This window comes from Hippopotamus amphibius, chromosome 2 (assembly GCF_030028045.1).
Source record: "Hippopotamus amphibius kiboko isolate mHipAmp2 chromosome 2, mHipAmp2.hap2, whole genome shotgun sequence".
Lineage (NCBI taxonomy): Eukaryota > Metazoa > Chordata > Mammalia > Artiodactyla > Hippopotamidae > Hippopotamus > Hippopotamus amphibius.
Window position 1 is genome coordinate 202,227,720 of NC_080187.1, and position 25,222 is coordinate 202,252,941.

The 25,222-nt window shown below is 42.7% G+C and overlaps 1 protein-coding gene across 4 annotated transcripts in view; it reads right to left on the minus strand.

Annotated features, from left to right (window-relative positions):
* The window catches only part of RORA (RAR related orphan receptor A), a 95,116-nt gene extending 70,164 nt beyond the window's left edge, over window positions 1-24,952 (minus strand). The window contains exon 1 of one of the 4 annotated variants that reach the window (XM_057722652.1): window positions 24,934-24,952. In XM_057722652.1, the coding sequence (XP_057578635.1) occupies window positions 24,934-24,937 (4 nt within the window). In that variant the 5' untranslated portion in view covers window positions 24,938-24,952. Of the gene's footprint in view, window positions 1-23,157; window positions 23,336-24,933 lie in introns of those variants that run through there. The other 3 variants (XM_057722651.1, XM_057722650.1, XM_057722653.1) reach the window with 3 other exon arrangements.
* Window positions 24,953-25,222: the final 270 nt, after the last annotated feature.

A 25,222-nucleotide genomic window follows, 5' to 3' on the forward strand; every position in this document is an offset into this window, starting at 1 on the left:
ATACTCTGGCCAGGTGTGGTGTCAGAATGTCTCTGAGGACAGATGAAGCCTCTTCACCCTAGCAAGGCAGGGGTGAGGTCCACTCTGTGTGCGACTGGGGAGAGCAGTGCTAACACCTGGGAGAGGCCAGGTACAGACCTCGGAACACATCAGACCTCTTCCAGGGCCTCCTCGTCTCCAACTCTAAGGGCTCCAACACAGAGCTCACGTATCTGAGAGTTTCCTTCATCTTTCCTGGAATATGTTTCTCTTAAATCTAAGCATTATTGTTCTACCAGCAATCTGTCAGTGTGATTTTGTATGCTTTCCTAGTATAAGCAAAAAAGACGAGCTTCTTTTACAGGGGAGAGTGGGCAACTGTTGAGTGACAAAGCCGAGAAGTAGGTAAAAGTCGACGGAAGAGTTTTGATATTTTTCATATGGATTTCAGGTTGGAGTGGTTTTGAACTAAGAAAAAACAAAAATCAAGATGATGGCATTTCCTGGAGTGTGAAATAGATAAGCTGATGATATGACCTACAGAATCATATTTTTGTGGTTAGTGCTTTTCACACTTCCTTCTTTCGGCATATAGAATCTAATCACTTCTCTCTGGGGAAAGGTGTTATATAGAGAAAATTGGTTGAATTAAATTAATCAAGGAAAGTGGCTTGTTCATTGTGTACCCCTTCTCAAAAGAAACCAAAGGCTCCACCTTTTTTTTTTTTTTTTTTTACAAAATTCAAGTCTTCCAATATTTAGCAAATAGGGAGTAGGTGCTCGATATGGTTTAGCTCATGACTACAAGGATTCTGGTCCTCACGATAATTTGGGGGAGGGGTGATGGGTAAAAGTAAAAACAGAACAACAGTAAGAAAAAAGAAAATGACAACTGGTCTTCTCATTCAGTAAATAATGAGTAAGTAAAATAGCAGGCACCTCCGCAGAGATCGTGTTGATAGTAACGACGGTTCAAAAGGATGAGCCAGCTTGAACAGGGGGAGAAGGAACAACACAGGGGTAACAGAGGGACAAGGACAAGGAGGGCTTTGAGTAAGTTAAACCTACTGGTGACAAAGAAGGGACAGAGAGAAGGGCTGGGCAGCTGAAGCATCCTTTTATTCACAAATCAATGGAAGCTATTCAATACAAATGGTTTGATTTAGCAGATATTAACTGCAGCTAAAGTGATGCAAATACGTCAGCAAAGGGAGAGTAAGAGAAACGGCAGAAACCCACACTGGCTAGAAAAGGAGACGCGAACAGAGACTGACATTTAAAGACTAGATTAAAAGGATAGGAAAAAGAAGAGAACAGTAAGACGATGTGAGCATGACATCCTTAGACAGAAGGGAAGGTGAAGCAAACAGATCCAGAGATCCCCCTGCGTATCAGAGTCTGAGAAAACAGAGAGGATAATTGAGTGTGGACCACAGGTCACACAAATACAGCACAGGCACTCAGTAAATATTTGTTGCGTAACAAAATACACATGAAAAGTTCCTTCCTTTCTGGATCTGATGACAGCTTACGATTTTATACAGTATCGAATTAACACGTTTTTGCCCTTTGGAGATGATTTTAAAACATCTATCTATTTAGAGAAATGTCTATGAGCCTCATCCTGTACCCCTGACACCGCTCCTGTCATAGATTCAATTAGGGGGTCATGCTACAGTAGCTGGAACACTGGACTGACAGGCAGGAGACCAGGGTTCCAAAATTGGCTTTACTGTGAAGTGTGTGACGCTGGGCCAGCCACTTAACCTTTCCGAGTTTCTGCTTCCTCTGGAGTAACAGGAGTGGCCCAGGCCAGGTAACTCTCAGGACCCTCTTGTGATCCTAGGCATGCCATGAAGTACATTACCATGTTAATCACGTCTTTTGCTGTTTCTCTCCTGCCTCATAAGCCCAGAGTTGAATGGCAGATGAAAGTCCTCTTTTCTACTCTCTCCTCGTTTTGCCTGCTCGTGGCTTGTCAACAGTACTTTATATAATCAATGCTGGAAATGTTTACCCATCTGTATTATCTGAGGGTTGTTATTTACTGTTCCTGCTATTTTTTTTCCCTTGGGGAGGAATTTTGATGTGTCCCTTGTAGGGAGACCACAGCAAACAACGAGGATAGATTTTCACAATACTCAGCAAGAAGGGACACTGCTCTGCTGGCATCTCTGACACAGTCTGAACTCATGGTGATGGTATATTTGAAGTGGTTTCCTGTGTTTTTCCGTGTTTTAAAGACTACATTAAAGCCCAGGTCTTCTCTGTGCTGTTACTCTTAGCTGGAATGAATTTTTGTCCCTTTCCCATGAAATACAAATAATGATGCAATCAGACATTTTGATAAAAACGAATGGCCTCATTACTAAAAGAGTTAAACAGACCTAACACATCACTTACAGCTCTGATATAAGAATATTCCAAGACTCAGCAAGAAAAAGACAGAGAGGGCTCAAATCAATAAAATCAGAAATGAAACAGGAGAAGTTACAACAGACACTGCAGAAATAAAAAGCACCATAAGAGACTATACAAGCAACTATATGCCAATAAAATGGACAACCTGGATGAAATGGACAGATTCTTAGAAAGGTATAATCTTCCAAGACTGAATCAGGAAGAAATAGAAAATATGAACAGACCAATCACAAGTAATGAAATTGAAACTGTAATTAAAAATCTTCCAACAAACAAAAGTCCAGGACAGGATAGATTCACAGGTGAATTTTATCAAACATTTAGAGACAAGCTAACACCCATCCTTTTCAAACTCTTCCAAAAAATTTCAGAGGAAGGAACACTCCAAAACTCATTCTGTGAGGCCACCATTACCCTGATAGCAAAACCAGACAAAGATACTACAAAAAAAAGAAAATTACAGACCAATATCACTGATGAATTTATTTTTTAATTTTTTTTATTTTTTACAATAAACTGCATATACTTAGTGTAAAAAAAAAAAAGAATATTCCAAGTAAACTCTTTGTAGCTCTCTTAGATGAAACAGGATCAGTGAAAACAGTTCTAGAAGAGGAGTTAAGAGACTCTGATTCTAGTCAACCTGCTACTAGCTTACCCTGGGCAGGAGAGTTCATCTCCCAAGGACCTGCTATGTAATGTACACAGATTGGACTAGATGACTTTTGAAGTTGCTATATGTCAAATATCCTATAAAATGCCTGACTAGCTAAGGGACTGTTGTTTTCAGCTAATTCATCTTCCACAATCAAAATCCTGCTCCCAGCTGGGGAGTTATCAAAATTCACTTATCAGAGCACTGTGCCAACTCATAACTGACCTCACTGCTTTTCTCGTTAAAATGTAATAATCCATGCAAAAGTGCAGAGGATGTTATATAAATAGCATTGTGCCCTAACTTAAATATACCAGAGCATGCTGCAGAGGTCATAAATCTCAGCACTCCGAGATGGGGAGCAGGAGGCCTAAGCTCTAAGTTCCATGCATGCGATTCTGCAGATTCTGCAGAAAAGATACTAGGTATACCCTCTTCTGTTCCTCAATATCCATAATTTGAATTTTGGGGTCTTAAAATGACATAGCAAGGTTGAGCAGCCTTAAATGTAGAAAGAAGCTCAGCATAAAGTGGGTATAAAGGGGATTCACTGGTTGGAGAAGACGTTGCCCTACATTTCACAGGGTCCATACAGGGCAAGGAGGGGAGAATGACTTCAAAGTTTGTATGGCAAGGGGAAGAACCACAAGAAACCAGTCACAAAATGAGCACGATACCACGGCCTTCCCAAACACGTGGATAATGTGAACATACTATTTAACCACCAGAAATGCAGGGAGTCTAACTCAACAGGCTTAATAAGCCCAAGGCTATTATTAGTGGTAGCCAGACAAAAAGAGGGGCATTTAAATCATATTCCTGCCCACTGTTTAAAAAACATCTATACTATTGATAATAAAACTACATTATGGATAAACAACAAGGTCCTACTGTATAGCACAGGGAACTATATTCAATATCCTGAGATTAAACCGTTATGGAAAAGAATATTAAAAAAAGAATGTATATATGTATAAGTGAATCACTTTGCTGTACAGCAGAAATTAACACAACATTGTGAGTCAACTCTACGTCAATAAATAGAGTCAAAACCTTAAAAAAGAAATGAAGCACTCAGTGATGGGCCAAGCACCTTAAATGTATGATCTCATTTAGTCCTCAATTCACTGAGGCGATGCCGTGATTATCCCTGTTGGTGGGGGAGAGCTGAGAAAGGGAAGTAACCCATCCTAAGATAAGGGAGTCAAATCACTTCTCTTTTGGATGAATTTGCCCAGTGCCAAGTGTTGATCTTGAACACATGAAGGAGAAACCACCTGAGAGGCAGCTGGCAACGATATTTACTTCTTCGCAGTTTGGGCCTGAGTCCTGACTAACACGTATTCAATTACCAAGCATATCTTTAAATAAACGTGTGCTCCAGCCTCTCAAATTCAAACAGCAGTCTTCCATGTCACAATTACGCTGGCTGTGACATGAGCCTCGCTGAGAGTGGATTTTTATTTTAACAAGCTTGAGTAGGTGCACGAGCGTGGGCCGAGCTTTTTGCTTGCTAGTCAATACTTGAAAGTGGGCTCCAACCTTTAATTTAAGCATTCGCTTGTAGCACCAACAGGGCTACAGGGTTTCCAGTATCAAAGACACACTCCTCCATCCTTTCATGGCCCTACTTCTGTAAGCAGCGTGATTGAACTGCAGCACCACAGAACCTTGTTTTCCCTCCTCCTGGCAGCATAAGCCAAAACACTACTGCCCCATTCATCTTCACGACATCCTAATGAAGTCCTGGAATCAATTTCTAACAAGCAAAGCGCAAAAATCCATTGAAGGAGTCTTGTGGCAGGTACCTTTCATATATCTCTCAACAGCACGCAAGAGGCAAAGTGTCCGCACAGAAACCCAAATCATACCACAGAAGGGTCTTCTGCTACATCTAAAAAGCTTTTCTTTTTCCCTTCCCTGAAATGATTAAGGGCAAGAAAGATACTGAGAACATCTGATTGTTCCTAATGATTCCACGTGCTTTAAAAATGTCTGGTGACTCCCCTCAGTGGCTCACCATCTCCCTCTTTCTAAAGAACAACTCCCTTAGAGCGACAGCTGGGGCCTTTCACGGTCTGAACCCCGCCGGCCTCCTCTAGCTGCCTCCTCTCCTGCGGTCCCCACAGGCCACACTCAAGTACTTGCCACCCCCAAACTTGCCTCCCTCTGTCAAGCCTTTGAGAATTTTCACAAGCTCTACCCTTTGTTGGAAATACCTTCCTTTGCTTCAAAGCTCAGCTAAGCCTTTGCTTCCTCCAGAAAGCTGTTCCTACCCCCTCCATCTAATTCGGGCTCCTCCTGTGTGCTCCCAACAAACCCCCCATTACTCCAACCTGGCACTTACGCTGTGTCACGATTCTGTTTCCACCTCGGGTCCTCACTGGCCTGTGAGCTCCTTGAAGGCAGGGACAACGGCTTCCCTTGTCTCTGCCTCTAGCACTTTGTACAGTCCCTGTCACACATAAGATGGTCCCTAAACATCTGGTGCATATTTTGCCGACCTCCCACTCCCAGGACGTGCTCTGCTGGAGCCCCTAACCGGCTTGCACCCAAGCTCAGAGTCTGGAACAATGTATCCTTGTGAGACTCCCCTGGTGCCCTACTGTTGGGTCTGAGTAGCAACAGGTTTGAAACATGGGCTTGGGGGTCAACAGGCTTGGCCTCCAAAAGCAGCTATGTGCTAGCTCTGTGGTTGTGGAAAGGTTGCCCAGCCTCCAAGTTGGGGGGTGGTGGTGAAAGGCTCACAGGAATGTGACATGTGGGAATACATTTCATAGTACTTGGCACAGAGGAAGCACTTAAAAAACCACAGCTTAGGACCTGTACTACTGTTCACAGTGGCAGGGCTTGGGTTGTGCAGAATTAGAAGCCTCTGAGGGTATATGAGAAATATCATCCAAGTGCCCGTTCCACCAGCCCCATCTGACTAGATCACATAGCTCATGTCTCTGCGCACTGGCAAGGGCTCCCGTTAAAATGCCAGTGTGCATCAGCTGAGATAAGACTGGATGGAGTCACTACCCCGACTTCAAATTTGTGTACACGGTGTGTGTCCCACTCCTATGTGAACACGACGGGCACGGTATCCATCATAACGCCTGTTCACTGCCCACTGTGGGCTAAACATTGTAGAAAGCATCTTGGATGTGTTACTTCCTACTTTCCAAAACCCACATGAGGTCCATGTTATTATTTTTTAATGTTACAGTTAAACTGAGGTGTAGAGAGGTTATATGATTTGCCTAAGATCCTTCAGCTAGCATGCCATATTTCTGGGATTTAAACCTTCTATTTGGTAAAACTTCCAAATCTATCCATGCTCTTATGCCAAATTTCTTATATTACTTCATTATTTATTTCCTTTATGTCACCTGGAAGAGCTGGGACCGAATGGGACACAAGATGGAAACACTGAGCTTGGGGAGAGGGAAGAGGAGGTGGTCTGGAAAGGGGCACTACCTATCTTCATGTCGCGGCGGTGGGGGTGGGGAGGCAACTCTCCCCTCCATGCGAAGCCAGGAGACCACTGGGAATGCTGAGAAAGAAGAAGATGGACTTTGAAAACTCCGCCAGTGTGCTGAGCCCATCCTTACCTAGAACCGGAACCCTTAGCAAAGAGCTAGAAAGTACACAGAAAGCATTAAGTCTTCGAAGAACTTCTTGTATCCATAACAATATCACCATGTCTTCTGATTCACTTTCTCCTCCTACCTTCCTCCTGGCTCATTCAAAAGCCAATATTAAAAAATAAAAAGAGAAAAGAAAAGAAAAATGTAAGGGTGGCTACTGTGATATAGTTATGGCTTTGTACACATTTTTGAAGTATATAAATGCCTTTCGTTTCCCTTTTATCAGGTCACAGATTCAGTCTTCTGTTTGTGAGGCGGTGGTATGAAGGAATTAAGAATAAACAAAATGTGTGTTAAATGACAGTGAAAAATTCCAAAGCCTGGAGTCTAGAGAATATTTTCAGAACTGTGAATGTCTTACTTACACAAAGGGTACTAGAATGCCCCCACCTTTCAGTAAGTGTTTTATCGACGTGCACATACACAGAATAGGCCCAACTCACACATGTAAGCTTGATGAATTTTCACAGTAAACGCTCTCAGATCGAGAGAAATAAATGCTTTTTGGTTTTTAGTTTTTCTATGTCTGGGTTAAAACCACTGACTAATGCAAAACGGAAGGTATAAAATGTATTATTTTAAGTTCAGTTAGCAGGAAAATGTTAGAAATTTAATAAAATACAATGCCTAAAAAAGAGCCATTTTCCTTCAAAGAGAATTAATTATCTTGGAAATTTGGAGGAAGTTTTGTTTTCTCTGTAACCACGATTAGGCGTGCAGTTCACTCTCTAACCCTTTTGACAAAGGTGAGGGCTTTGCCTTCCCCTCAACCTTTCCCAGGAGAGAGGACGCTATCTCTGTTTCCTTCCTCTCCACTCCCACCCTTCCCTCATATTATCACTGCCTGTTGTTCTGCAACGAGGCCATCTCACCCTCTCACTCACTCTCCTTAGCCCTCCTGCTTTTGGGCAGATCCAAGAGGAAATGAGGCACTCTTTCTCCTGGCCAGGCTCGCTCTGGGCCATTGCACAACCTCTGTTGACACAGTGAGTGTGTTTCAGCCTAACCTTTAATTGGCTAATAAAACCACGCCAGGAGCAAGGTATCCCGATACTCTGACACTGAGCTGGCTCTAGGGGCACCGACTCTTCTCTTAGCAACAGGAGTCAGGAGCAAGACACTGGCAATACAGAATGTGCCAAAATGCATCTGCTCCCAGTTAACTGACAGCCTGTTGATAGGTAACCAAATGGAACCAAGACCTGCATGCCCCTTATTTGATAACAGCAAAGAGGCCAACGGCCCAGCTACAAAGGGCAATGTCAATGTCTATATGTTAGATGCCAACAAAGCAATTATAAAATTAAGTATCTGAGCATTGCTTTCTAACTGCCCATTATTTTTCACATGAAATTTCAGGGAAGGTTGGACTTTCATACATTTCATTAGCGTAATGGAACTGATTCTGCCAAGTGCATTGGAACTCAGTTGAAGTCTCAGCCTTCTTGTCATACTCTAGGTGCCAATCTGGGCAAAACTCTTCTCTCTTGGAGAAGGTCTGAGGGAAGTGTGACTAATGAACTCAGGGGAAGGGACCCATCCCTTAAGGGGTGGCAGGACCTCGAGGGCTTTCCATCACTACACACAACAATAAATTTCCCAAAGCGCCCACATTAGTGGCCAAAATCTCACATCTACCAGGAGTTGGGATCCTTCCGGAAGTTGTACTAATTGTACAAAATATATTTTTCTTGGTACAAGTCCAACCTGAAAAGATGAATGGCAGTAATTTACTACTACTTTTGCTAACATAGGGTGCAAATGATTAAAGATAAATCGTAAAGCCTCCATAAACCACAATTTTATGCCAAGTCTCTGTTTTATTAAAAAAAGCAACCAAAAGATAACCATCAGCAATGGTCTTCCATAGCCAATAAAGTACATTATAAAGAAAATGGGGGGTAGAAAATTTGTTCCTAAGTTCATGTTTGAAAGTGCTTTGTTTAATATATAGTTTGGGGTTCATCTGCTAAATCTGTCTTAATTTAAAGCCCCTTCTATTGTTACCTTGTGCTTTGTCACAAAATCTGTGTCTCCTAGAGTAAATTACAAAGAGCAGTTCTCAGACTTTTGGTGTCCGGATCATTTCACGCTCTTAGGAGAGCTTTTGTTTATGTGGGCTAGCTAGCAATAATTACTGTACAAGGGATTAAAACTGAGAACATTTAACAATATTTATCTATAATTAATTTGAAAATAGTAATAAATTCATTACATATTGACAAAGTATTTTTATGAAAAATAAATATATATTTACAAAACAAAAAAAGGTAAAAAAATGCCATTATTTTTGTATCTTTAATCTCTGGCTTAAGAGAAGACAGGTAGATTCTCATATCTGCTTCTACATTCAATCTGTTATGTTCTTTTGGTTGAAGTACGTGAAGAAAGTCTGGCCTCACACAGATATACAGCTGGAAAAGGGAACATTTTATTGGGCTTTTCTGATAATTTTGGATTTTCTTCTTTGATACTATACCAAAACTCAACAAGTGATAGTTTCTTAAAGGTTAGTTGGAATATGGAACCTGAAACCGTATCAGTAATTTTCTGTACTCTGCTAAATTCAAATACATTGGTATGTTTTGTACTTTGAATGAATCTTTTACACCCATGCATATTTTTATAATAGCATGCGTTTGGTCACTTGGAAGCTATTAGTTCAATGAATTATGTAGCTCTTCCAGATGTTGACATGTTGCATTACCAAATTTCATTACCAAATGGGATTATATCGAGTAATCACATTTATTGATATCACCACCTACATCATCAGAAAATTCTTTATATATTGGGATGCTGTCAAGTTCATGGTGTTGGATACAAGTGTTCCAAAATTCTAATATTTGCCTGAAAGCTTGAATCTATTGTCAATAAATACTGTCAACTATTTTTTCTTGAAATGATGGGCTTACTTGGTTCATTTTTGAGAAAATGTAGGACATATACCTAAGTCTGAAGAACTGCAGTCAGTTGTTCTAGTAAGAAAATGGCATTCCACTAAAAAAGCAGTGATTTCAGCTCTTAAACAATGGTACAAGTACTTGTCCCTGGAGATCAACATCCTTCTTTGGTGCAGAGCAGAAGCGCTCTCTGTGCTTTATATGTACTTCCCATTTCGTCAAAAAGACTTGTACTTAAGGGTCAAAATTTAATAAGCTTAACAATTTTTACTGCTTCATTAAGACAGTCTCATATGAACTTGGTAATGTTTTTGTTACCAGCAAGTCCACTGTAATAGTGAAAACGACTACTGCCTTGATTCCTGCAAAGGTACCAGGAGTTTTATCTGCCAATGCTTTGGCACTATCAATGCAAATGATCAATACAATCAAAAGGGCAAATAATGTCTTTGTGTTATTATGCAAAGAGTTTTAATCTCTTGGAACCCCTGAAAGGGCCTTGGGGACCCCCAGGGATGCGTGGCTCACATGTTGAGGGCCAGTGCTGTAGCAGATAGTACCAGTATAAATCCAATGTCTAATCTGCTCAATGCTTATGTCCTTGTGGGGTTCACAGAAAGAAGATTTAAAAGGTTTATTTCTGTCTCCACATTCCTGCCCTCCCCACTTAAAAAAATTCCATTGTGGCAATCCAACATAAATTGAGTGTATAGAACAAAGAAATTGCAGTACTCTTGAGTTCATCAGCATTTTTCTCCCCAACAAAGAAAGCTACTCTAACAAGCTATTGGGAAAACTACTGTGAATTATAGGAAATATGACATGCTCAGTTCCCCCTCTATCCCATCTAACTCCCAAACCTCCCAAACCTTTCACTTCGGGGGTATTTTGGCTGAGCTCTTCATGGTGTCCTTAGAAATAATTGGGTGTCCTAATTCAGCCACATGCAAATTAATGCTCCCCTAAAGAGGCCTTATGATAATTTCCAACCCTTGATGTCTACATAACCCCCTATAGTTCTTTAACTTCTTGCTTTCTAACTTCTGTTTACCGATGCACTACTTTTGTCAGCTCAGTATAGCATCAATTAGTAACACAGTTGTGTTTATTAGGTCTCCCTAGAGCCTTGAGAAAGCTGCTTTGTATTTATTAATGACTACACAGAGCACTACTATTTTCCAATAGCATTTAAAAATGAGTAAATTACTGGATGAACTATAAAAGAATTTCAAATTTCAAAGGCAAGCAAGGAAAAAAAGCATATTATTTCAAACCACCCATAATGTTTGCATGGTTAATTTTATTTTTGATTTAATAACAAGAGAAGGGGAGGAAAAGTCAAATCCAGACTCTTCTTCCTGTTCTACTTTTAGCATTCTGGAGTACACACCATTTGCTTTAGAGAACTGAGGCACAGATCTTGTGATTAATTAAGAGCCAGTTTAACAGGTCTAAATTTCATTATCACACACACCTGTTAGGTAACACACACCTGATTCAGCAAAAATCCACCCACAAGGGGAATGTTAAAAAAGAGAGAGAGAACTCCAGAAAGTTAGGTCCAGTTTTATGTCAAGGATAATTCAAAACAAATAACTTGAAATGTATCCAATTTGTACTCTCTTATTTTGTGAATAATTCCCTGGACCCTATTAGGTGAAGCTAGAGTTGCCCACGTTGGTACAGAATTCACTACTTAAAGAAACCAGAGAGACCAATCTCTCCTGCGATGAGTCTCTCCTAACCAAACTTAGAGTGATGGGGAGCAATTATAGCACTCATTTGCCCTCCTTTTATATTCCTGGTCATTTATGAAATGAAGACGCTGATCTGCAAAAAATCACTTTGCATTCAAGAAAGGAGCTTTGGGAGCTCCCTCTGAGCATCTGGCTACGAGGCAGAAACATACCTCCGTGCACTTCCTTTGTCTTGCGCTCCCTCTTTGATGTGCAAGTCACTGGTGGAGTAAGCTGTGATCCCTTTGATGTTGAACTTCTAGACTTTATTGTTACTAGCATGCCTACAAGGAGAGCTGTCAGTCATGTCTTACATCTGAACAACTATGTTTCTTTATGGCACCTCTTTTACAAGCATCAATCCTTAAGTACATGTTTTCGCATTTCTGCTGATTACCACACTATCTTTGTTGGGGGAGGGCCGTGCTCCAGTATAACTACAGCACCCACATTTTCTGTAAACACCCTGAGGCGTCATCAGATGGCTGGTAACCAACCTTCTTCAACAAGAGACGCCTGAGCGCAAAACATATTTCTAGCAAATGAAAACATTCTGAAAACACTCAAGCCATCTTCACAGTCAAAATGAGGAGTTTAGCCAATATTTCCCCTAAGCAGCCATTGAAATCACATAGAAACTTCCAAGCCACTTTAAAAGGGATTCTGAATGCAACAGCAGCAGGGGGCTTAGAAAGTCTGCCAAAACTTTGAGACATCTTAACTCATATTAGACGACTTTGTTTCTCTGGAAACAAAACACTTCTGTTCTACATGATTATGCTTGTGATAGAAACATTGCTTTTGAAATAGATTGCTGCCAATTATTTTGTTAAACGGTATCATTTTCAGAAGGTGCTTGCTATTTATGGATGCAACTTAAGTTACAGGAAGAGGGCTTTCTATAATTTTCTGTCTAAGGAGAACATATGGATATATATCAACGTGTGTCCAATTTCTTAAATATATACATGCAAAACAGGCAGTGTGCTCATCCTGAAAAAAATCTGTTGAAAAAGACATGACTCTAATTTCCTTTACCAGCTCCCCTGAGATTTACTTTTCAAATTCCTTTATCACTTGTGCAACTGCCGAATATTTTCAACCCCCACTGGGAGATTCCACACAAAAAGGAAATAAGGTGCTTACATCACACCATGCTGGTTTATAACGAACTGCTATCTTTCTGAATAAATGTTTCAATGTAACCCAAGTTCCTAGAGATACAGGGTCACAGATGAGGAAGCACAATGATATTCTTCCTGATAGAACTTAGTTCTGTAGTTTTCTTTTATAAGCTGGCAACAAAGGAGATATACTGTTTCTGCTTGTTAAAAAACTGCAAACAATATAGTGGGAGAAACTAAATGTCTTTGGGTTTCTGGCCTGGAAGATTTGGTAAGGAATAAATTACTGTGGTGTGTGATGGTTAAGACTATTTCAGGGTTTCCATTTTTAAGCAACCTCCCTATCCCAACCGCCTCGGTTTTAACTCAACCATCAAAAATGGAAAAGGCTTTGGGCTAGAATTTGATAAATAAGGTATGACTGTAATGTACCAGAACTACGTCTGGGCGTTAATATTAATGAAAGCTTGCTTATTCTTAAATTTATGTAAATAATTGGCAAGAAGTAATTATCTCTTTCTACCTCAAATTTTCACTCCCTAAAGGAACTGATCAGCCGATGGAGGCACCTCTAGCAATTAGGGGTTGAGACAAGGGTTAAGGAAACGAGGGCTTTTGTTTTGCTTCCTCTCGGTCTTGGACAAGAAACTAGACCTTTTCTTCTGTTTTAAGAGAAACATTTTCACAGAATGGGAGAGCTGGAAAACCTCTCGATGGCTATCAATTTTACAAATGGGGAAAGGGTGCAATTGAGGTAGTCTGACAATTATTGAGTAGCCGACCTGGTAGGAGAACCCATGTCTTCTCCCACCCTATATGGGGTGGGGGCGTGGGTGGTTTCCACCATCCAACGCTGCCGCCCTGCACTGCGGACAGATGACTCACATGTCAAGTGAGGGTGCTGGACCTCAGAGGTTTCTCGACCAGCATCATCTAGCTTTAACAAATTATCAATACTTGAGACCTGCCGCAGAGCAATAAAATCAGAGCTTCCAGGAGTGGAGCCTGGGCTGGTGTTTTTCAAAAACCTCTCTAGACAGTCTAGTGGGCAGAGGAGGCTGAGAACTAAGACAGCAGATGACTTCTAAACGCCCTCTTGGGTCTACGGCAGAGCATCCACCACCGGTTAGAAAAAATTCTTGGGTTTCGTCCCTGCTGTTCATCCATGAGGCCATAAGCAATTCTAAGCCATTACAATTTCTATGTTGGCTGAGTTGTTGTCACTGTCTGTACTTATCTAGTTCATTTATATGTTTACTTAGGTATTATCTACCTCTTCCCACCAGAACATACACTCGCAGAGACCAGAGATGAAGTTGGCTGTGTTCGCTCTTGCCCCCGCGGCCCCCGGCATCACATCTGCCACATGATGGGCTATGGTGCCACCATTTTCCAAAGAAGGAGGGGGCTGGAGTTGGTGTGGAAGGGGGTTGGCCTTCCTCCGCATCAACCAGAGCAGTTCGACTTCTCTCTGTTTCACCAGACTAGAATCTAAGTTCCACAAAGGCAGTGTTGTGTCTGTGTCATTCAAACTTGGCCATTTCAGTGCCTGGATGGGAGCAGATACAGGTCAGGCGCTCAGGGCCTGAGAAACACCATCTGGTAAATAGGAAGCATTCACAAGCTTGCAGGGCTCTAAAATCTGTACTTTGTTGCTGAAAAAAAGCAACATAGAAAAGCCATCCCTGTTGCCACTGGAGTTGGCCTTGACTTCTGCGGCACATCCCCAGCCTGCCCCACTGGATGGTCATGATGGTGGCAAGACCCAGCCCTGGGGGCTCACGGAGGGCTAGAAGGCCAGAGCTTCTGGGCAGGATTAATGCAGCAAAGGACTACTGGGTTGGGAAAGTATCACAGGGTCCTCTCTTGTTTGGACCATTTGGGATAACAGACGGGAGTCTGCTCACTTGTTTCCTACACACTGGTGGATAGAAAGGCCAGAAATAAGCAGAAGAAAGTCTCAAATGTGTTAATACATCCAAACAATGGCAGAAACAGCTCATGATGGGCACCACTTCCACTCTGAAAGATTTCAGTGGCCTCAAAGGAAAGTTTATGCTTACCTTAATGTCACTGACCTTCTGGCCATCCTTTCCTCACTAGTAAGAGGAGAGGGTTAGACTAGAGTAGTAGTTCCCAAATCCGTCAGATCCTCAGTCACCAAGGGCAGTTTTTACAAATTCAAATTCCTTGGCCTCACCCCAGATGATCAGAATCAGGATCCATATAGGTGGTGCTGGAGACCGGGCACTTATTTTTTTTAAATGCTTCTCAGCTAACCGTGAAGATCAATGATATTTGGGAACCACTGAAAGGCTGGAGGATTCTGCTGCCCATCTGAGCTCTGACAGGCAGGGGCGAGGTTTCACAGAGGGAGCGAGGAGGACCATCTGAATTGGCAACACCTGAGACACCTTTTAAATACTCACCTTCCTGGGCTGGGAAGACCAAGCTGACAAAATCGGGGTCTCCCCAGGGGGTATCCGGGAATCTGCCTTTGTAACTCTCCAGGTTATGGGTTGTTCTCCAGAGTTTCAGGGCCACTGCTAAGGCAGGATTTTAGAGCTACTCTATGGCTTATTTGGAAGGGAATCGTGCTCACACATAAATAGAAGGATTAACTTTATCCAATTACATTAATGTTTCATTGCGTGTTGCAAAATCTTTGTTTTAAATGCCATGGAGCTCATAGAAACTACAAACCTATAAGCGCAATAATCTTAAAGCAGTCTTCTCTGGTTAAGCGTGGCTGCCAATTTCTCAGTGCACGTCTTTAAACGCTGATTCATGGCTTAAGATACACGATGGGGAAGAAGGTGTCTTTGTTCTATTATAAAAGCACATGGGTGGCACCTAAATAATGTAGCACACAGTAGGCACTTAATAAGTATTTGCTGAAACAACTTTATTTCATTATTTATACCCAGGGTTCTACCAAAGATTTGACGAGATAAAGAAGAGAAGAAAAAAAAAAACCCAATGACTGAAAAATGAAAATAACATTCTGTGAAAAAAGAGACTATTTCTCATGTGGTGAAAGAATCACACTTCTGGGTGGCGCAGTTTGAAAAACGGTTTGCTTCAATAACTGATCTGAAACTTAACCACAAGTCTTCACTTTTGAACCACTGCCTTATTTCTATGATGAAAAGGTTTAAACAGCAGGTTTTCCTGGCTTTTTAAAATTCCTTTCCTTCTTTTCACGTAAGGATGCAATTTCATCTTTCCGGTAGGAATAAGTAAGCACTGTCGTCCTTTAAAATCCTGGTGAGTATCTGTCATTATGGTCACCCTAGTTATTCTAGCTCAGCTCAGAAGCCTCGATTTACTTGAGCAATGCAAAATTCACGTAAACTTGCATTCTCTTGTCTCTCCATAGCATCAGTGACAAATGATATTTAAGGAAATAGGAAGATCAATACTTATTTTTTTGATTCCAATACAGAAACCAGATTGTTTCATAATTGTTTCACACGATATACCACCGAAATCTAAGCACACATTTCACTTATATTATCTATTTATCCTGAGAATTACACAAAGGAATGCTCATCTCTACTTCGAGCAGTGTTCTAAAGCATAAATGATACAATGTCCTAAAAACCTGCATAACATATACTCGATTTCTTTGGCAAATTTTATATATTTAAGTGAACGAAATCCTCTAACCTTAAGTCTTCAGAAACCAACGGCTTAATAGTTTTGCATCCATTGAAAAACTGTTTTATTGCCAAAAAGAGCTACAATAGTTTACTTCTTTCTAAATGTTTCCCTTTTTTGGAAAAAAAAAAAAAAGCTTTAGATTTAAAAAGGGAAAAATGCTGGATTTTTCTGATCAAAATGACTGACAGTCTCTTTTTAAAAAATATTCAAGGGTAGGGGAATGGAATTGAGGTTTAAACTCTAAAAAAAAAAAAAAAAAAACAAGGATTACCGCGAAGATGATAATTGTTCACTCACAAACCAAATCTCAGTTAAATATTTAACTTTATTTTTATTTACATTTATATTTATTTATTTTTTTAGTTTTTTAGTTTTTTAATTGAACCCGTGTCCCCTGCATTGGCAGGCGGATTCTCAACCACTGCGCCACCTAGGAAGCCCAATATTTAACTTTAATATGGGGAGCCAAACAGAGTTTTATAAATCAACTTTAAGTTTAAAAAAAAAAAATTCCCTTCCTTCTAAGCAAACTTTTAACATTCATTATCTCTCCCACGGATACATTTCTAATAACCATGCAAAACAATAAATTACACTTTTGAATCTGATGTAGAATGCCCCACAGCAATCGAGAAAATAACTTCAACCTTTGACCTTCTCCACTAGCCTGATGGGAAATTCATTGGCACCGTTACCACTTTTAGCCTTCCATGAGAAAGTAACCACTAGAGGGCAGTCTTATTTCAGCTCTGACACTACTTCGGAGAAAAACACCTCAGAAATGCTTCTAATGTTCCTTTAATTATTTTTTCAATATCTTTGATTTTCTTGGATATTTAATATCAATTTCAGTTCATCCAAAAGTATTTCTAAGTAGGTCAAAAGTCCACGTTCATAAATTACAATGGTATCACAAAAGCCAGTCATGACATGGTCAAAAGATACAACCTGGATTATGTATCTCAAACAATTTAAAATAAAAGTTAAAATCTTTACCCTTTACTACCTAGTGGGTTAAGTGCTGAGTCAATCATATCACAACTAGGATGCGGGTTGTGGTAAAAAAAGTTTGGTACAAGAATTCTAAGAGGTTCTAGACAAACTGAAATGTGTTTGAGGAAAAAATGGACCAAAGTTGCTTGAAGGCTGACTGTGAACAGAATGGAGTGGAGAGGCACAGCAAAGATTGAGGGTGTGTGTGTGTGTGTTTCATACTTAGTCTTCAAACAACTGACAAGCTTTCAATCTTTCATATGAAAGATGGATTAAATGTGCTGTATACAGCCCCAAAAGAAAGGATCAGAACTAAGGGATTAAAAGTACAAAAAAGAGATTTATGCTTGATATAAAAAGGATTTTCTTACTCAAGATGCAATAAGCTTCCTCTAATGATGATGAGCTCCCCATCATAGGAGGTGTTCAAGCATAACCAGACAACAGTTTGCCAGAATGCTGTGGGGAGGAACCAAATGCCAATAGGGTGTGTATCTGAATGACATCTTAGGTTTCTGCTCTCCCTCAGACTCTATGAAGTGATGCTTATTTGCGTTCAGGCAAAGACAACTCAATCCTGTTGCCAGAGAAATAAACCCCCATCAAGTGAGAAATGAGCTTTTGCAGATCTATCTACTCGGAAACTTTGACTCTGATGTTCTAAAAGACAACAGATTTCTCAAGAATACGTCCATGATCATGCCCCTTAGCTGTCATGGAAACAACCAGAACAGCATTCATAAGCCCAAGGATTCCTGAGCTTTCTGCTCCACAAAGGGATATTAAATTTAGAAGATGTATTTGTGAATGCTCCCTTTGCCTAAAGAAAAGTGGACCATATAGATAAATCTCCAGCTCGATTCTATCATAATGGAGATAGGTTACACAGGTTAGCTGCATTTCATAGTATTCCATATTCTTTAGGAAAGTAATGCTTATATTTCACCCAGATCCTCTTACAAACAGCAGACTTAATGCAAATTGTGGATGAAGAGAGCTAATGGCAAGCAAATAAGAGTAACCCCATTTGTACCAGATTGATTTTATTAAATAGTAATTTAAAGATATTAGGCTCAGCAAAGCATTATATAATTGAATCTATTTTTTTTTCCTTATAAATGCCAGAGTTATAATTTCCACTAACTAGAGACAAAGTTATATCCAGGACATTTTCACAGCTTCCTCCAGGGGAGGCAGCACAAAGACAGTAGAAATTAGGGCTCTTTCTAGTCCTCGCTTCATCATGGAAGAGCTTGGCTACAACACATACCCTCTATGAGCCTCACTTTCTTTGACTAAAAACCATGACAGTGTCAATGACTTTCCAGGGAGGATTAAATGAGACAAGAATGTCTGTAAACCATAAAGCAAAAAACAAATATAGATTAACATCAAACTTCTGTTTATGAAATGCCTAGTAAATTTCAGAGGCGATGAAATCAAAAGCAAAAAATGAAATCGCTGGCAAACCTAGGGAATAGGTTTGACATTACTTTTTATACAAAGATTTTAAAGTCATCATATTACTTCCTTATAATACGATGAGGGCTAACAAATGCCACTTAAAAGAGAAAATCCAGAAACGAAAGACTTCAACTGCTTTCTTGCATTTTGCCTGTTGGCTGACATATGCTATTATCTGTCTATTTAGACCTCTTATCTCTGGATATAGCACTCTGACAATGAACAGACAAACCATGTTCCAGCAGGACACAGACAATACTGACAGATACAAAAATCTCTGACTGCAAATCTCTAAGTCCATGACTCAAAGGCTGGTGTGGGAAGGAGGCATCCTCAGTGGAGGAGCTAGAGGGGGCAGAGAGAATGAGTAAATCATTCCTCAGAGGGTCAATATGTGGTCTCCGAGATAATATCAAATGTGAATTCACAGCTGTTTTGTCACTGGTGGACCTCTCCAAATTACTGTCATTTTTATAGCAAAGAAACATAAACACAGTGTAGCTGCTAACTGAGCATCTAATTATGGTTTTTTAAATTAATAAATACAAAATACATACATTAAAGCAGGCTTGATTTCTTATTAATAAACACTGAATATTTAGAACCCATGCAAAAAATTTCTGTGACAAAGTATTCATAGATTTGTTCCACACAAGGGGTTTACTGATCCCTAAAATAAGTTGAGAAAATTTTAAGAAAACTCAGCTCTACCTCTGCAGATCTAGCTATCTATCTATGTATCCATCCAGTAACTTTTTCTCCCAGTAAGTGGTCATTTGTAAATATTATTTTCTTAGATGCCCCAGGGCAAATGACAAAGTACCTGGGTGCTACTGCAGATGCTTTGCAATCATCTACTTGCTGATCCCATCATTTTATCACGATTCACTTGGCTGGGAGGGAAAGGTGTGAGAAAAAGGAGTCTAGTAAGAACTATTAATATATTTACTAATACATCTACTAGACAGTTAAAAAACCCTAATATTTAAATCACTAAGTCTGTTTAGAAAGTGTATTATTTTATAACTGGGCAGCATTAAAGAAATTATCTGATACTCAATTCAAATCGAGGGCCAAGTGGTTTACTTGAGTATGATACTGCTTTGCATTTCAAGTGATGTGATTGAAATATATAAAATCGAGAGGCTACTCATGAAAATGGTACTTCTAAAATATTCTCTACTTCACAGAAGGTCCGAGCTCCCTCCTCCCCCAGTGGACAAATGGACTCAGAGATACTCTTTGTCTTTAAAAGAAATGACCTCTCCTTGCCTGCTACACACTCTGCTCGCTGAAATAGCCATGTGGGTTTTCTCTTTACAAGATCCAGCCATCACCTTCTCCCAATCCTACCCATCAAAGGATGGGACAAAATGGAACAAAAATCCCAGCTAAGGGATTAAAATAAGACACAGTACTTAAAATAAGACGAGGGATAAAATTCAAGTTTCATTTGGGAAAGAGAAAGGCCAGTTCTTCAAAACTATAAAATCACACTTACTAGAGCTGGAAATACCCCTCATCACCCACATATACAGTATTTTCAAAGCGGTAACGTGCCTTGTGTTTGCACACGGATTGTGCTGGGGGAAGAATCTATGATGGGACAGACAGTCCCCTTAAGCCTCCCTTCACTCAACTCTATTTACATGAACACAGGCTGAGCGCTCCCAGTAAGCAAAGAGGTGTATAATCTACTGAAACTGATGAAGCACTCGCATTTCCTTTCAGCACTGGCCGCCGCCTGACATGTGGCCAAAGCACTTTTATGACGAGCAGAACAAGTGCTCCCCTGATTATAAATGTTATCGCTGGCTCTCTCCGTTTGCCCAAGAAGCAATCCACATGGTATTGGAATCCTGTTGTTAATTAAACAAAAACAAAACTGAAGGATGAGACTAGAGTTGCTCAAATGAAGATTTATTACTTCTAAACATGAACCCACTTTAAGCCTAAATTTATTTGACAACTAACGCAGAGGAAGGATTTTCTTCTTTGGTGAGTTCAAAAGGCCCGATTTAATGATGTTTAAAAAACATTTGTAAATCAGCCAACAAAGAGAATGGTTCTCTTTTATGGTGACTTGCTTTCTCTTCCCCTGGCCACATGCATACACACACCAAAAAACTGTATTGTAAAGAATGTTTCTGTTTTGTATGAAAAATCTAATTATACAAACTCTCTTACATATGGAACCAATTTAACTATTAAAACTGAGAGGCAGTAGGGAAGTATTTAATATGATGCTGGGCCAGTTTTCTTCCTCCTTAAATCTGATATGGAAACATTTACAGCATTCCTTATTTTCCCACAAACTGTTTTTCTTCAGTTTAAAAATGCACCAAAGCAAGATAATCCCATTATGACACAGGATATTAAGATATTGGGAATGAAATACTCTAATTGTCTAGATGCATTTTATTTCTACCCCCCCCCCCCAAGCTGAGTTTATAGAAAAGCTGCATTGCCAGTACATCTGAGTTACTTTTCTCAAAGCACAATACTATGAATCTATTATCTTATGGCAGCCAGAGGTCACTCCAAGACACATGTGTGGGCTAGAGCTTTTGGGGGATATGGTAGTGGTGTGATTCCCGTGATTATATCACTAAGGGATAGTATGGAACTTCATTTTGTACTAGAACTACGAAAGCAAAAGCCTATTTACTTAGAAACATCAAAATTAAAATATTAAAACGCACTTTCCTTATTGTTTGGTGGTTACTGTTCATTAGGGAAAATAGTCTCAGCGTCTCACCCTTCCGCAATCGACACCGATTATACTAAATAAAACAGATAAGGACTAGCATTGACTCCTCCCCAAATCTATTTCACACCTTAAAGGAAAAAGTGGAAGAAAGTGTTTTAACCACAAAGGCCATCTGGATCGTTTTACTCTTACAGGATTAATGAATAGCAGGAAATAGCATAAAAGTTTTTTCGAGTGGGAGGGGAGGAGCATACATTTCTTCTACATAAGAAGTCGGTAAGAAAATCTTAAAATCATTTTGGGAAGAAAAAAAAAGTTAAGTGCTTAAGAACGTGGATCACAGGAAGGTCTCCTCCCCCTTACTTTATCGGTTGCATATTCTAAAAATGATTAAATTTCACTTCCCGCAAGCCACCGGGGAAAAGACAAAAATTTGCTCTGGGCACGTCGTATAGAAAGATTTCATCTCAAGCAAGCTCATCTTAGCGTCCAGTACGTTTCGGCCTGTTAATAATTAATACAAGAGATGCCACCCAATCGCTAGTGAAGAAAGGCAAAGCTCCGAAAGTAAACCCAGCGCAGATACCGGACCGGTGTCCTTCATCCAGGATTGCAACAAAACCTCAACCCTAGCAAACGTTTAACGAGCGCCCCGCGCCCGTGCGGATGGGCAGAACCCGCAGGACAGGCTGGGTGTGCAAAACTGCTGCGCAAGAGGGGAGCCCTGTGCGCCGCAAACAGATGGGGCTCTAAATCCCCACTGCCGGCGGCCGGCTCTGCGAAGCCGCTCGGGCAGATTATCTTCCCCGAAGAACCTGCCGGCGCTCGAGCGGGCGGCGGGCGGCGGGCTGAGTTTCTCTCGGGCTGTTTGCGTGTCTCGGCTTCTCCGGACCGCGCAGGCGACTTCCTGTGTGCACACCTCCAAACTTGGGCTTTCCCATTAGAAACTTCCCTGACCTGCCACGGTGTCTCCCCCCCCCCTCACCTGGGAGGACCTGAAGCCAGCCCTCCCTCCAAACAGTCCCCGCTGCCATCCCGCCAGCAGCCCTGCAGAGGACTTCTGATCAGGGCGGAAGGCCGGGCGAGGAGGCTTGGCCGCGAGCAGCCCGCGCCGCCGTCTAACCGCCACCACTGCCCGCGAATCCTCCGAAGGGAGGACTTGGCTGCCCGCGGCCGTCCACAACCCAAAGTATCAAGTGGGGGTGCGCTGCGGCTGCCGCCGAGGGAGCCCTGGCACGCTCCCGAAGCCCGTCTCGCTCGGGCCTGGGCGCTTTGGGAAGCGGCCTCGGCGGGCACGCAAGGCAGACCGGCCGGCGGCCGGCGGGGCGCTCGGGGCTGCCGGGCCGTGCGGCGGGGGGAGCGTGCAAGGCCCGGGGCGCTGACCAGTCCCCAGAGATGACACCGCGCCCGCGCGCACGCTCGGCCCGGCCCGGCCCGGCCCGGCCGCGGCGCCCTCCCCGCGCAGGCCGGAGCGGAGCCGGGTGCGGGCCCTGGGGAGCCGTCGCGGGCACCCCCGACTTCCTCCGCGCTCCTCAGACCCTGCCCTCCTTTCCAGAAGCGCGGCGACTCCCGGCAAACTTTCTTCCGGGAGCCCCGCCGGGTGCCAGGCGGACCCGGGCGACGGACAGGAGCCGGAGGGGACCGAAGAGGGGGGCCCAGCCCCTGCGCCCCTGCCCCCCACCGGAGGCAGGCAGGTCCCGCGGCCGGGCTCAGGGGGCGCCTTGCAGGGGCCCGAGAGGCCCCGGCGGGGCTCCGGCGCCCGGTCTCGGGCGGTACGTGCGCTCCGGCAGGCGCGCCCACCCCTCCCCCTGCGCGCCCGCCTCCCCGCCCCCCGGAGCAGCCAGCCCACCCGGCCCCGGCGGGGCGCCCGGGCTCACCTTTCATCGCTGCGATCACAAAATACATCATTTAAGCCGCGGTGCGGAGAGCGCAGGGAGAGCGGATGGTCCGACCCCGGAGCCCCCTCTGCCGCCGCCGCGCCGCCGCCGCCCGAGCCACAGCAGCAGCTGCCGCAGCTGCCCGTCCGCCGAGAGCCATCCCGAGCCATAAGAGGCTCCATGTGACCGGCTGACATCACGGCCGCCGCTCTGTTTACACCGCGCCCCTCCGCTTCCTCCCCGGGCGGGAGGCGGGCGGCGGGAGGCGGGCGCGCCCCAGCGCCGCACCCCGCCCCGCCCCCGCGGGCAGGTGAGCGGCCGCGGCTCCCGGGCGCACCCCGGCCGGCGCTGCCCTGCTGCGCCCCCGGTCCTCGCCCGGGCCCCCAGCCTTCTGTCCGCCTCCCCGGGCACCTGTGGCCGCCCGGGAGTTTTCTGCGCGCAGCGCCCCGCAGATCGCGCGTCTGCTTTCTCCCCCCGACCCCTTGGGCAAGAGAGGCGCAACCCGGTGCTACTTTCCCGCTCCCTTCCCGGATCTCCCAGGGAGGATAAATGAGTCAACTCGTTGGTGGAAAAGAGGGGTTTGTTCGGTCTGGCGGGGGGGGGGGGGGGGAGGGCTGTAGTCACCCTCACTTCCAATTTCCCAGATCGCCCCAGCTTTATTCGGAAGGGAGAGCCCTCTCCAGGGCCGTGGAGAACGCAGTCATCCGGACTGTTCGGGCGTGTAATAAGCGCCTCCTCAGTCTTTCTTGGGAGCCTCGGCCTGGGAAGTGGGGACTCCGCGCACCCAGACTTTGATATTTCTCATCGCACCAACACCTAAGGTCCTGGTTTACACCTCGCCCTTCCCCCAGGACCACTGATACCTGGAAGGAGAGCAGAAAACTGTGTGAATCACCTAAATGAACTCCAGTCGCCAGAGGATTTGAGCTACTAATTTCCCAGGCTCTTCTATTTCCACCATTCTCTCCAGAGAACCCATCTACAAGGGGAAAGGGTTCTAGTTTTCACACCCTAAAAATGAGATATTGTAGTACTTTGGACAGGAAAAAAATCCCAAAAAACAAAAAACCACCACCATCAACAAAAAACCAAACAACCTCTAAAGGTCAACTTTGTGAATTTTAACTTACAACTAAGACTTAATTCCCTCCAAACTATGACACTTAATCCTTTTTACCGGCCTTATGGAAACTTAAATCATGATATTATTATCAGATGAATCTCCTTGGTATGAATTTCAGTTGCTACATACCCAGAGTCTGTATTATTTAAAATTTTAGCAGGCTTATCTTCAGTATTGCGCATAGCAGAAAAAGTTATCAAAAGCCAGGTTTGCTACATACTACTGTTCCTTCACACAATTTCAACTCTGCTTTCTTTTCTGATGGTCTCTGTCTCCATTTACAACTCAAATATTAGATGGTTATTAATTGTTGCATTCATGGTAATTAAACAAGGAGAGTCCTAACATTTTTCCCATATAACAGAGCTGTCCTTGCCTTTGAGTTGGACCACAATTTAAAACACATGCAGACAATCAGCACTGGAAAAGCTGGGATTCATACACTCCCACCCCTGCAACCCCCTTCAAGGCAAAATTTACAGAGTGCTCTGATTTAAAAGGTCAAAAAAATTCATCATAACTTAAATGAAGCTGTAGCTTTATAAAAGTTTGATTTCAGCTAAAGTCATCCTAACATGGTTTTTTACTGTAGAGTTTTTTCCAAATAAAACCACAAAAATAAGAAATCATAAGAGTGTGAAACCAAGACCTACCCATGTTAACTCAGCTGTCCAGCCATAGCGAAGTGGACAACAGTTTCAAATGAATCAACCGTACCCACTGTGATGTTTACAATGATGAAATTAAATCACACCACGTTCCCATGATGCAACTGCATCTCCCAGTGAGGCAATGGCCCTCAGTTACACTGACACTATCCTTCATATGTGGTTCTTGGTTTCCCTTGTCCTAATGACTTTAACAAGGACGGGTGATGCCAAGCTGTCCTGTTGGTAGGTCCTGGGTACAATTTTCTTTCCTTTGTACTGTTAAAGGATGGAA